The sequence below is a fragment of the Pundamilia nyererei genome, unplaced genomic scaffold (genome assembly GCF_000239375.1).
Source record: "Pundamilia nyererei isolate P.nyererei 1_Seehausen unplaced genomic scaffold, PunNye1.0 scaffold00004, whole genome shotgun sequence".
Taxonomy (NCBI): domain Eukaryota; kingdom Metazoa; phylum Chordata; class Actinopteri; order Cichliformes; family Cichlidae; genus Pundamilia; species Pundamilia nyererei.
In genome coordinates, this window is record NW_005187405.1 from 8,233,626 (window position 1) to 8,247,483 (window position 13,858).

General features: G+C 38.5%; 1 protein-coding gene across 2 annotated transcripts in view; it reads right to left on the bottom strand.

Annotated features, from left to right (window-relative positions):
• st18 (ST18 C2H2C-type zinc finger transcription factor) overlaps positions 1–10,923 on the bottom strand; it is a 41,105-nt gene extending 30,182 nt beyond the window's left edge. For both annotated transcript variants that reach the window (XM_005721460.1, XM_005721459.1), the window contains exons 1-2: positions 10,838–10,923; positions 9,645–9,819 (exon numbers count right to left, since the gene is read on the bottom strand). In XM_005721460.1, the coding sequence (XP_005721517.1) occupies positions 9,645–9,819; positions 10,838–10,891 (229 nt within the window). In that variant the 5' untranslated portion in view covers positions 10,892–10,923. The remainder of the gene's footprint in view (positions 1–9,644; positions 9,820–10,837) is intronic.
• Positions 10,924–13,858: the final 2,935 nt, after the last annotated feature.

Here is a 13,858-nt window from a genome sequence, read left to right on the forward strand (position 1 = left end):
AATGTGTTGTGTAGCAACTAACTTCCCTGTGCTTTGAAGAGGAGGGTGTGGAGCAGAGAGGAATAATGCCTCTTACTTATCACTGCTTTAGCACACAGCCCTACCACAGACTCTGCTGCTTTTATAATTAAAACAAAGTGTGGAGGTGCAACTTTGTAACTTCGCTTTCCTCATATGTTTTAATCTCTGTATAACAGGGCAAACTTTTCAAAGGATTACTCAGATGTGTTACACAATACTGTATCATCTGATGTCTTTTTCATGTTTATTAAGAGATGAGTGCTGACTGTCATGAGATGATGACAAAACTTATGATCAAATGGAGACAAACAGGCACAATGACAAGTGGCATTTAATATATTTTACCACTGAGTCATATCAGTGGGAATTCTTCTAATGTAACAATGACAGAAAGAATCATTTCCCTCACAAAAATAAAAATCACTGGCAAATATAAGAGATTTAGTTTACATTTATAGAAGTTGTATAGAAATACTGAAGTATTTAGCTTATATCATTTAGATTTTTTTTTGCTGAAAAAAAGAGAAATAATATTCACGTTTTAATAATTCATACACTAATCTACTCTTGACTCTCATTTAAAAGAAAATGCTCCTTAAATTAAAAAAAAATAAAATAAAATAAAAAAACAGGGATCAGCTTGAAGATGGGTCATACAAGCAGATTCTGAGGCATTAGTGTGCTCCAACTTACTAGTAAATGATGAACTTTTCCAACCAGCATCCATCCTCTTAAATCAATAGTTGCTCTGGAGACTGTTGAGTGCTTTGACCCCTTACAATTTGGTCAAAGCTAAGTCTTGCCCACGTCTACCACAAAAGTTCGCTAGTGGACTGTGTTACTGTCTCACTACATTTGGCATTAGCATATAGTTTTGTAACTTTGCCACAGTTATGATGCAAATGATAACATAAATTCAAACCAGACTGTAGTGCTTCGGCCCTGTGAATTTGTCTAAATCTGAGATTTGTCCTCAGACAATAACACAAAAGCTGATTTGTGGATTTTTTTTTTTTGTCAAACTATGATCACTATTAACATATCTTTTTCAGACTTGTAATACAAATTACAGAAAGCCAGGACAGGATGCAATAAAATACTTGACTGACTGCTCAAACACGTTATTGGAACACAGAGTCAATGTTTAAGTGCATTAGGCTCAGTGGTCTTGTATGTACAGCTGTCACTGTCAAAGCCACAGGCAACCTGACAATGCTTTGTCTCTACACACAATACGAACATGTGTTATTCCTAAGACAAGCTTATACTCTACACAAATGCTGTGAACTTAATCTAGGTAGACAGTATCTCATGCTATCTGGATGATCAAAAATAGGTCATGCCTCTCAAAAAGCAGTTTGAGCCATTTAATCTCCTCTCAAACTGTCTGAAACCTGGACAGAAGCTGCGCTCGCTTTCCAGCAAAGATTTTAAGAACACTGATTTGTATCAGGAAAGCAGTGTTCATGTTCATCTGTGCAACATTTTCTACAACAAACACTCCCTGACACAGTTAAAAACAACTGCCAGCACAATTCTTTTTCACATAGTCATGCAAAATCTGGACGAGGCGAGTTCCGCAGCCGAGTAAAAAAAATCAAAATTCAAAAATCTAAGTGTAAATCTAAATAAGTTTCTAACACTTGTGCGTTTCAGCTGCTGCTTTGGATCGCACAGGACAGCATCTAACAGCGTGAGCTAAAAGCCTTGTCGTTCACATTTGCGATACAGCATATCACTGATGACAAATGCTGACCAAACTGACAGTATATTAAATAAAAAGAACTTTGACACCAACCTAGTGCTGTGATCCAAAAAGTTTGATTTTCTCCCAGTCTCTTGATAGCTTAGCTGGTGCTGTGGCTTTGAAAGGTAGTCCCCAGGAATATGACATACTGTGCCTTTGACAGCCTCGAGATAAGCACCTGCGTTCGGGTCCCTTTTTACGTCACACCTCCCCATTCACAGCCCTTCAACATGATGCACATTTGCACATCAACAGCCACCAACCCCCCTCCTCGCTCTACTCCCACATCCGCAAAACACACAAACAGGCACACAAGAAGGCAGATGCGCGCACTGGGCTCTACTCATGCGCGCGTACTCTCACACAGACACACACGCAGGCACCACAGATTTGTGTGCGCTTACTGAGGATGCAGCCTACATGCAGGCAAACACACATGTGGACACATATACACTCACGGTGCACTCACAGATGATTTATTCCTTCTTCTTTTTTTTAACTCCTTCATCCAGACTTATTCATATATTGATCCTCGTTTTATATGTTTAAAAAAACAAAAAACTTTCCCTTGGTTTGTCATAAGACCAGGGCATATGCCCTCCCAAGCTCCTCATACATCACTCATCATGCAAATGAGAGGGAATGTCACTCCTCAGCAGCAGATGGCCAGGGATGATAACAATGGCTGAACAGACCAGTTTCAATGTCTGCGACTTTATCGCTACGGCAACAACAAAAATAGATGATATGAAATCCTTGTCTGTTAATTTGATTCTCCTCCTTTTTAGTGTTTGTACCTGTCAGCCTGTTTCGTTTCTCTTGGACCATTTCAATGTAAAAGCTTTGTCTGAGGTTTTTCTGTCATCAGAAGTCTGCCTATCACTAAAAGGCACAGACCTGGAAATGATTTTTGGTGACTACGGAAAGCTGCTGCCTAGCAGTTATTCAAGTAATTAGGTGTAATTCCTCCCTGTAGTCCATGTTAGCCTCCTGAGTTAGCTCATGCGTTCGACAGGCCTGGATAGAGACAGGGAAGAATAAAAGAAGAAAGGGGCCCCGAGAAATCACAAATGCAGCTTTTCAAACCACCACCACCACCCCCCAGCCAAAGTGATGTCACCCTGCATCCTGCTGACTCCTGTTCATACAAGCCCCCATAGCAGAGAGTAAACAGTGGAAGCGTTTAGCAAACAGGGCCAGATTACAATGACAAAGGCAACCACACTTCTGGGTGGAGCCTGGGGCGAGGGGGGCAAAAGAGGGGGGTGGGTTGGTGAGGCTCAGGATTTAAAATAAGTGATACCCATGAGGGGGCCCCCCCTCAAGATCCAAGCCTAGCCCTTCCCCAGCTGATGGTAGGGGCCACCCAAACACGCTTATCTGACGGTGATGTCCCCCCAGTCCCCGGGGACTGACGTGTGAACACAATATGTAATAATAATGAATTTTCAGTTCTTTTTCCTGTGATTTGTGCATTTGGTTATGCAAGGCTGGGGACTTGAGGATGGAGAATATCATTACTTAAGGTTTGGCAGTTGATCATCACCTTGTTTAATGCCTCATTTGAAAGTCTAATTTCTAACTGTCTTCAAGAGCCAATTCATGGTACACTGTGAAAGAGACATACAAAGAGAGCAGACATGCTCTGTTTTACCCTCTTTTTTCCACAATTTGTACCTGATAATCGTACAAATATATGAAAGTAAAGGATCATCTATGTAAGCATCTCATCACATGGCATGTTCTCTCATTCCTGATGTAGACAATCTCACTGTGAGGCCATGGCAAGCTTGTTCTAAGGGATGATTATTTCATGTCCACGACCAGACATCAGCTTTGTTTGAAGAAAACACAAAAACAATCAACTCGTGTTAAGCAGTCCCGGCAAATTGTGAGAGCATATTGAAGACCGCGCAACAACACCATTTACGAAAATGTAACATTTTCTTTTGCCCATAACATCTGTTCGGATCTCGAAAAAGAGAGAACTCATTCAGAGGCAACATGCAACATAAACTAGTGTTTTGTCAAGCTATTTCATCAACTGAAAATGTGGGCATAACTGGAGAGAGCTGATGGAGAAATGAAAGAGGAGTGGGTTGGACAAAATTACATGTCAAACAAGGGTTCACATTTAAAAAGTCCTGCTCATATTTGTAGAAAGTGTTTGATTGCATTTAGAAAGGTATTACAATGGGTCACATCTGTGTCTAAAAGCTTTTTGCATTCTGCTGCAAATTATGTAAGCAAAGTGAAGTGTCACAGCACCCTGTTGTTTTGAGCACTATACCTTCCTCCTGTGAAACCTACACAAATATGTTTAACTGAATTCTTCTAATGTACTGCAGGATCAAAATGTCAGCGGTATAACTTCAACAAACCCCCTCACTCAACACCCCGCCCTGTAATTTCAACAAAGCAACACGACTAATTTTGCGTGGCAGCCCGTACAGCCAAACAACAATGCATATTCACTGTCCCATTGAATGTGATAGACACGTAGAAATCTATATTGAACTGTGGTTAATTTCGGCTGTAATGCTTCAAGCTCGGTCTAAAATGACACAAATGGTATTTCTTGGTGGTACTGAACCCTCATTGTGCAACCACTTGATGCCGCTTGTTCATCGCCACAAAGTCACATAAAAGGACTGAATTAAATTTTAAATAAATTATTTGCATATGCAAATATGGGTAACCAAACATAAGTACATGTTGTTGATATGGCTCCAGGATGTAGAACTATCTTTATGTTAATGTCAACAGACAGGGAATATTCTTTTGAAAATACAGTGCATTTTTCATGGGGATCATTATCTACACTGCATGTCAGTGTGTCTCAGTTAAAGGAAATGATTAGATTACTTCCCAGCAATCCCCTTTTGGGCGATTTATGTGTGACCGTGGGCAACCTTACAATATGTTTATTCAGTGTCCTTTGAAGAGACTTCAATAACATTTGGAATGTTTTGTGAACAAATGTAGGTTGGTTTTATTTATCTCTTCATTGAACCAATGCCTTTGGAGCTACTGTAGGGCCACGGTTATATTTGAGTTTGAAAAAGTTTCTCCAAACTTGATAAATCCTCCTCTAGTAGGGTGTGAAATACTCTTTTTAATGAACTAATACAAATTACTCTGTGGCCAAAATTCTGTTTTTTAAAAAAGAAACAGGTGACCAAACTTTTGAGGTGAAAAGGGTTATAGGTGAGCTTGTATGTCACTTGCAAATGTTTACTGAAACTACATAGGAAGAAATGTTGTTTAACATAATTACAGTGGCATTAGCATCCATACATCCAGTACATTCAAAATGAAAAGGAGCTTTCATTATTAGCTTTGCATTTATCTGACTGATGAATTAACCAAAGAGCCAAACTTTAAGGTTTGTATGGCAGAAAAGCTGCACACGGGATCATAAAATCCAGAAACCATGGTGATTATTAAGACTGCATCACAATTCTAATTGATTCCATTTTATTTTATGTTTTATATGGCATAGCTCACAATTTGCTATTTACCAAGACGTTTTACCATTGTAAGCTTAAGCCCAAACAATGTAAAAGTGATAACACAAAGAGTCCACAATTATCTATACAATGTATTTAGCAATTTCAGTGAAAAGCCTCATTAGTCAGCGATTGTTTGTCCTCTTTCTCTTTTTCCCATGTTGATCAGATTTTACAAAACGGGGCAGGTAATCAAGCAAACATTATACTCACATCTATAAAGTGCAGTCATAGAAACAAAATAATAACAAAATAAGAGTTTGGTTTAAATATATTTACATCTATAAGTATCAGTGACAACAATCACAACTGGTTCTTACATTTACCAGCCTAAACTGAGAGCGTCTGATTGGTTACATTTAATAAATCAGCACTTGATTGGTCAGTCGATGTCTTCTTTTTCAAAGGCCTGTAGACTCACTTTGTTGTGTCATTGAGAGGTTAGGTCCAGATATGAGTGCCCATCTTTTTCACTCAGGCAGGCAGACAATGAAGCAGACACGCCTATAAATGGCGAGATAGGAGCTAGGATGTTCAGCCAAAAACGAGCATCTACACAATGGTAACAGGTGTGTATAATGCATGCTTTGATAATGACCTTGGTGGCTGTAATAGTATGTCTAGACACAACTAACAAGAGGCATTTGTGTCTGGTCTCAGAAGTCCTAAAGGTGCTCCGTAGCAAGATCCTAAGGATAAGATATTCATTAGAGATTGTTGGTCATTAAAACTAAAGGAAAAATGTGTCAGATGTATGTAGGCTACTAAAATAAAAAAAAAATTTCCATGACACTGGAAAAATTAGGTATCAGAAAAGTTTACTTTATCACTCAACAAAATATTTGCAGGGCTGTTTGCATAATAAGCTAAAATCATCTTGAGTATTCAGAGATATGCACTTGAATAAATAGAAAAAAAAACTCCATTAATGTGGATGGCTTGCAATTTTTGATTGCGCCAGATACAGGAAGCTTGCTGACATGAACGAAAATGCAAATGCCCTTTGAGCAAAACAAAGAAATTGATTATGAAGTAAGTTTCTACAGCACAAGTAGCTGGCTTTGAGTGATTAATGGGGGTGGGTCATTGATTTCCTTTTGTTTAGATCTTGGTTAACTTTCTGGAGACACAATTATAATTTGTTTCCAAACAATAAATCCAATCTAGCTTGAGCAAATTAAATTTCCCTATGGCCTCTTCTGCGTCATTTTACATCTGAAATGGATTGTTATCAAAAGGCATTGCATGTAAATGTCTGCTGTTTCTGTTTATATTTGTTACATTTTTGATTAGATATTGTTTTTCTCGGTATACTGGAAGGTGAGCACTTCCTAAGATTAGAAAGAGCTGTTTACAGAGATCTGCATGACTTGTCAGCTACAGTGCCAGGGGTTAATCCCCCAGTTCTCTCTTCAGTAGCTGTTTGTAACACATATCAAGATTTCTGATATCAAATCTATCTAAGTTGTAAGAGAAATGTTGTTCATCTGTTGTCTGAAACATGCTAAAACGTTTTGTATTCACTGAATGAGCACACTTATATTAGCTTTGCTAAAGGTTGGGGAAATATGTTTGAGATATTGCGGCACAATTTACTTGCAGCATATTTACAAGTCAAATTGGAGTGTTACTGACTACTTTATTTAAAGGCTTTTGCCATATTCTTCAGCTTTACAACTTTGAAAACTTCCACAGATCCAGACATTTATACTTCCTGATTTCTCGCATCATCTCTCCAAGATAGTGATAATACGATTTCTGTGTTTTTCGCTGTTGAGAAACAAACTGGATTATGAACAGATCACTACATAAACAGCTTTCTAAAAGGAGGCAGCTATTTTAAAAAAGGCTGAAGAAATGCAAAGAGGGATTTAAATTTTAATTTGAATTTATTCCAGCAAGTGAAAGGTTCTTTTGAGAGGGGATTTCAGCAAAGATGATGGTATTTAAAAGTGATAAACAAGCATCTAAACCTCCAGTGGAAAACAGTCATTCTGCTTCTTTCTAGTGTAGGGGAGGAATTGGGCTTGCTATGGTCACATCCAAAAAATAAGAATAAGTAATAGTAGTAATTAAAATGTAAATAAATGGGATCCGTGGAGATATTTCAACTGATTTCTCTCATAAATTGTGCAATTAACATTTTGTCTTGACACACCTTGCGACTCCGGATGTAAAGCTATATGTCCTCAGGTGCAAATTCATGTTCTCCGTGTACTTGGCATCGCATACTTTTTACTGTATTGGATGCTTAAAAAATCGTTCACACTTATCACATGAAATTTAAATCCTGTGCCTCAACATGACAGAGGAACACCAGGCAAAGTTCAAATATAAATGCTTTACAAATTAGAATGTGCTTTTAATTAAGGATTGTGGCTGTGCGGTTTGAGGCAGTATCTGAAAAAAATCTAGGGATATTTTTTTCTTCTTCTTTTTTTGGTGAATGACTCACTCTGGGCAGTGACATATCACATTTGGCTGACAAAGAATGATTAACCAAGGCTGTCATCTATTATATATATAATATATGGATTATAATGCTGTGACTGGATTTCAAGTGTTTCTATTCTCTACCGGATGACCACTAAACTTAAGCACAGAAACCTATGCCACACAAGAAAGACAAAGAGTTACATCATTTTGTTGAAGAGTTAATCCGATCACGGACAGTGTGTGTGCATTTGCTATCTTCGGAAAATGCCAGCAAAGGCGCTAAGTAAACCTATTTTACAAGACTCCCTCACAAGGATACAGTGCCAGTATCGGGATAAAATTTCACACAGCGGCATGGCTCAGTCACATAACCTAAGCAGGCTTAGGAAAAATGGAACACTACAAAGTATTGCACTTTCTTCTGCTCGTATGTCTGTTGCAGAATACAAAATGCTCAGATGCATGATGTGAGTTTGAGCATGAAAGCCAAAGAGAACTAATGGCTGAATAGCATGTAGATACTGTTGTTAATGCTCCGAGTTGTTTAAAATGGTAGATTATGGAAGTGTGCACCTGGCATTCTGCAGGCTAGCCTGGCAACACTCCTCCCTTATAATTATAATGAACACACTGTAATTCAGGGTTGAGGCTGAAATACGAATGATGTCCTCTGAGACAGCTTGTTTTAATGGTTATGCAGAAGAGTTCCTAGAAGTGCAGATGGCAGATGCAGTGCCTTTGAAGCTATTTACAGACTGTACACTACAAGGTATGGAAAGACCCATAGTGTGAAGCCATATTGCTTTTTTGTGCTCCTCAATTAGATATTGTGTTGGCTGTATACTAATAAAGCACTAATAAAAGCTTAAGATGTGATTTTGAATATTTAGAGCAATACTGATAGAGCACGTTAGATATCATGGCTACAAAAGCTTGGTAATGCCTGCACGGCCTGTGTGTTTCTTTCAAATTCTTAGTTTGACCACATAGGGGTGCATTTGCTCAAAACGTGGGTCCTCATGCAGTCCTTCATTACAGAGTTTTGGAAAGCTGGTATCTATTTTTTATTTTTTGGGTAGATGAAACTCCATAATACTACATGTAAACACTCAGTGTATGGGAGATAATATGCTGCAATCAAGATAAGCGAAACCAAAAGAGCCCATATGGCCACTTTCTGCTGTCCATTTAGACACTTTAACTTGAAAATATTGTCCACGTTTATAATTTTAACACAAATAATGACTGCCTATTTTAAAGTAAAATGTCGGTACCTGTTTGCATTGAAAATATTCAACCAGTGTATTTTCCCCCCCCATGTAGCCCATACTTAATGTATCTCTCTCCCTGGCACAGTCCCAATCCTTTATAAAAGAGTGTGGAGCTTTTGAATCAGTCCACTGCTGTGATACAAGAGCAGGTATTGAAACAACAAAAATGTTAACTCCAAGAAAAAGTTTTGCCGCATTAAAGTCACACAGGAGCCGCATTAGCATGTGAAAAGAATAAACAGGAGCATTCTCAGTTACACACTCCACCTGGCTGCTAACCAGCGTCCTTGTCAGAAGTCCACCCACCGCACTGGCTAACACTGAAAGACCTCCTGGGGACCGCAGTGACCATTCACTCGGTTCTCTCTTTTTCCCATGCACCTGTGACTGTTTTTGTGTTTGCTATTTTTTGCTTTGTCTTTTTCTGGCAACACTGTATCATCGGAGACACACTTTCCCTCAAAAGGAATTCTCTTGCCCAACAATGTGGTTTGTTTGTTCACCGGATATGGCAGGCCAGAGAGTCAAATGAAAAAAAACACACACACACACAAAAAAACCCAAGTCACCGCAGTAATAATTAAAATTGCCACAAGAAAAACAAGTGGATAGACACATTAGTATGAATAGACTAGAAATAAGAAAATAGTGTACTCTTACCAACTGGTTTCTTGCCGAGTTGGGGGGCTTCACAGGTGCAGTTGGAAAGGCTCTTCTCCTTACTCTCCTCGGACGGCTCATCCGGCTTCTCCATGGTCCTGGACCTTAGAGAGCTGCTTTTCCATTTTCCAAAGGACTTTGCCACAATCGCTTTGTCCGCTCCTTTCATTGTTTTCTGTAAAACACATTTACAGCATGACTTCCCAGGTTTATCCCTCTTGTGAGCCATCTGCCCCCTTTTTTGGCTCTCAATAAACCTGGGCTCATCTTTTCCAAACCCAAAGTAAGAGAGAATTAGGGCATTGTGTGCATATGCATTCTCTTAAGCATTCCAGAAAATTTCCTGATTGCCCTGGCATCTTTTGTAGAGAGAGCGCTTGGACATTGTTTTTCTCCTGACATTTTGCAATCCTGTGTGGAGAGAGTCGTACTGATTGAAACAGTATAAAACAATACTTTGCAAAGTACCCACACAGTAAACAGTAGATGGAAGCTGAAAAAAAAAACCAAACAAACATGTTTTCATATTTAATCCAACTTAAAGGAAATAAAAATAGCACATTATGCCCTAATTGAGTGCTGTACAGTCCACAAATACTATTACAAGGCCGATCAGGATTAGCAGTGGAACATACCTAGTTATCTATTTCTGAGTGCCAAGACTGCTAGCAGTGGGCAACTAAATTTCAAAAGCTGGCAAATCCAGTTGTCTCCTAAATACAGAAAGTACTTAAATCCAGAGCTAACAGAAGAAAAAGACGGATAAAGGGTGCTCTGCATATCACCGAAAAGCTTGTGCACTTTTCAGAATCACTGGCTAGGTTAAACAAATATGCTAAGTAGAGATCAAAACAATCCTTTGATCTGCAGCCTAGTTTCCAGAGGAATGGCTTGGCTGTTGTTGTAAATAACTTGTATAAATCTATATACCATTTGCCTTCAGGTAATATCAAAAGTGCCAGGGATTCACAGGCAAATACCTTGTGGTTAGGAAATAGATCAGATAAAAGCATATAAATATTTCAGCAACACTGCACTCTGTCATTTCCTGTATTACAGCAGAGCTTTTTTAACCCCATATGATCGTGTTACTTACTTTGTTCTATCACAGAGAAATGAGTGAGAAAATAAACTGCATACGAAAATGACTTTCTACTCCTTTCTATTTGATAGTTTTTAAAAAATGTTCCTACCTTCAGCATGCCATTCAGGTCAAACACAGTGTAAAACATTGTGCTAAACTTCATACAAAAGAGGCTTGAAGAATCAGAATGCAGAAGCTATGCAACTTGCTGACTAACTTTGCCCTGTGTTTTGATCGAGCACACAAAGAAAAACGCTGTCCATTCAAAACAGACAGCATAACTCTTTTCAGAGAGGGGGGACCGTGAACAAACGAGGCCATGTCCTGTGCTGCAGTCAGTTTCCCATCAGGCCTGCACAGTGCACGGTGAGGGCCACAGGGACTGGGACCGGCTGACACCACACTCACAGCCAACAGAACAACTTTTGTGCACACTATCGTCCTTTGGAGACTTTTTTTTTTCTGTCACCCAAAATTGAACAACCAGGCTTTTTGGTTTATAGCTTGCTCTACCTCATCCCCCTTAGACTGCTGACAAATTTAAAAAGCAAAAAACTGTCTGGTGAAAAATTAGATTTTAAGATTATATTCTTTAAAGAACGCTATATGATTGACAATAAAAAATAAAACATGTTGCAAAGCTAAAAACTCGAAAATTGTGGGTAAACAGAAATTCTGATGCTATTCGACTTATTCAGACTTACTATTTGTGAGCAGACAAATTTCACCAGAGCTCTTTTAAGCAGCGCTCTTACCAGGGTAACTAGACTGGTTGAATAAAAATTGAGAAAAATGAAGCAAGGCTTAAAACATTTTTAATTGCTGGTAGCATGAATAAAGCAACTAGGTAGGGGGCACTTAAACACCAAGTTAAACTAGCCAGCACAGCAGGCAACGTTCACAGACTGAGATGCTTGGGTAACTGATGTACTATCAAAGTATGTTTGGAAGGTAACAGACAACAAGTTAAGGGATACGGATGTTTTAAATGGCCTGTGCTGAAACTGATACGCTTTTTCTGACGAGGGGCTGAGAAAAGCATTATATCTACACAAAGATGAACAACCCTGGACTTTTCTGTATCATGTAACCTACTGTAACGTGTCTGTAACATGTAGCCAACATGTTCTGTGGAATGCTGTATAAACTATAAATAAAAGTAGAATATAATTGTATGCATATCACTGACACCCTGTATTATTATTATTAATATTAGAAATAGTGCAAAGACAGCAATTTTAGTGAAGTTAGAAGCTGGCAGGCATAAGGACAACGCTGGAAAAGTTAAACAAAAAGCACCCGGGTTAATTAGGTTAATTAACAAACATGTCGGAGTATTAAAAAACACATTCTAGAGAGCATGGGTTTTTCTGTACTTCACATGGTGAGCTATAGCTATTTCAGCAGATAGTTCAATTTAAAAATAATTTTTGAGGGTCACTGATCTTTGAGCCCTGAGATAGCTGCTTTAAAAATGGACATTATTCTGTAGTAGAGATCAGTCAAGAGCTCAAAAACACTGAAAACAGAAAGCACACTTAGTCCCCGCATCCACAAATACAAGTTAGTCAGAAAGTCCAACATCTACAAAAAAACAAACAAACATATAAACAACATGTACGTGGGTTAACTCGCACATGTGAAGGTACCATTAATGCCGTACGTCTTTTTCAGGGAAGGCCTTGCTAATATCAGCAAAACAATGTCCACCTAACCCTGTACAAAACATGACACTGTGGTAATTTATTCAGGCTAGCTCACCTGCACTCAAGATCTGTCCCTCACTGAAAGAAACATTATAAAATGAAAAATATAACACTGAAAGTCCTGAACTGTTGAGCTGCTGAAATACTGCAAGTACAGGAAAACATTTGCTTTAAAGACTACAGCAGTTGGTCTCCTCATTTGCCAAACACAGTGTTGTTAAAAGGAGAGATGATGCAACCCAGCAGTAAACATGCCCCTGTTCATGCTCTCTTTTTTAAGGGTTTGTCCTAGTACTCTTATGGTGTACTTTCTGCTGTCTTTGTACTATTATTAATAAAACAAAAGGTTTAAATGATTTGATAAACACCGGACTTGGTATTTTTATCCACATTTTAAACAGAATTTCAACTTCTTGGAAATGGTATTATACTTGCTGTAGCACCGGGACCCCTGGTACAAAACTTTTTTTTTTATTCTGCAAAATGTGTTGCAATAATCTGGTATTTGAAAACACTAAAATGCCACATTCAAAACATGTTTCTTGAATAATTTTAAACATAAAGCTATTACTGTGAATTATATATAAAGGATGTATGCATTTTAGATTTGTTGTGTGATTGTTTTATGTGCTTTGTGAGTTTGAGTTAACAATTCTTAGAAGGCTTGCTGTTTTTATAGAGTGTATATAGACACTTAAATGCCTACCAAGAATCACGTTCTATGAAAATTATGCAGGCACGAGTCTTTTAAGAGGAAATATCCCATAATTTCATCGCTACAACCTATTTTTACACCTGACGAGACTTTTTAACCCTAAAAACTTCCCTTAGGTGTCTGGAGGATATCACGGGAGCTTTATCTACCTCCTCTAGAGTCCTGGAAAAGCAATTTTGAGAGAGAACAGAATGTACCATATTCTTGACCCGTCTGCCTCAGATGCTTGCTGTATATGGAACTGAATACTGGACGTGAATTGTATCATTCTCTGTGTCAACTTGTTAGATGGCAGTTGCTGTAGTGGAGTGGTGAGAGCGGCACATATGCATTATAGGAGAAAATTGTGAAATGACAGATTCCGGGTGTGATACTGAGGGAATGACTAACTAATAGGAGGGGTGCTCCAGGCTGTTAGCTTTGAAAAGCAGTTTGCACATTACTTTATCTTGTCAATCAGATTCCTGGAATGGAAGAGGTGACTGATAACTTGAATTAATTATTTTCTTATTGCATGCATGTGTTAATTCATGTTAATTTATGTCCCTTACCGGCCCAAGCCAGAATATCCAGAGTAAAGCGCCACCTCTGGCACCCAGATCACCACACCACTCTCTTTGCATATATTTATATCAAATGAAAGACTTTTTTTTTTAATCCTGTTGGAACAAGGACTCACTGCCAAATTTGATTTTTAAATGTACTTTTA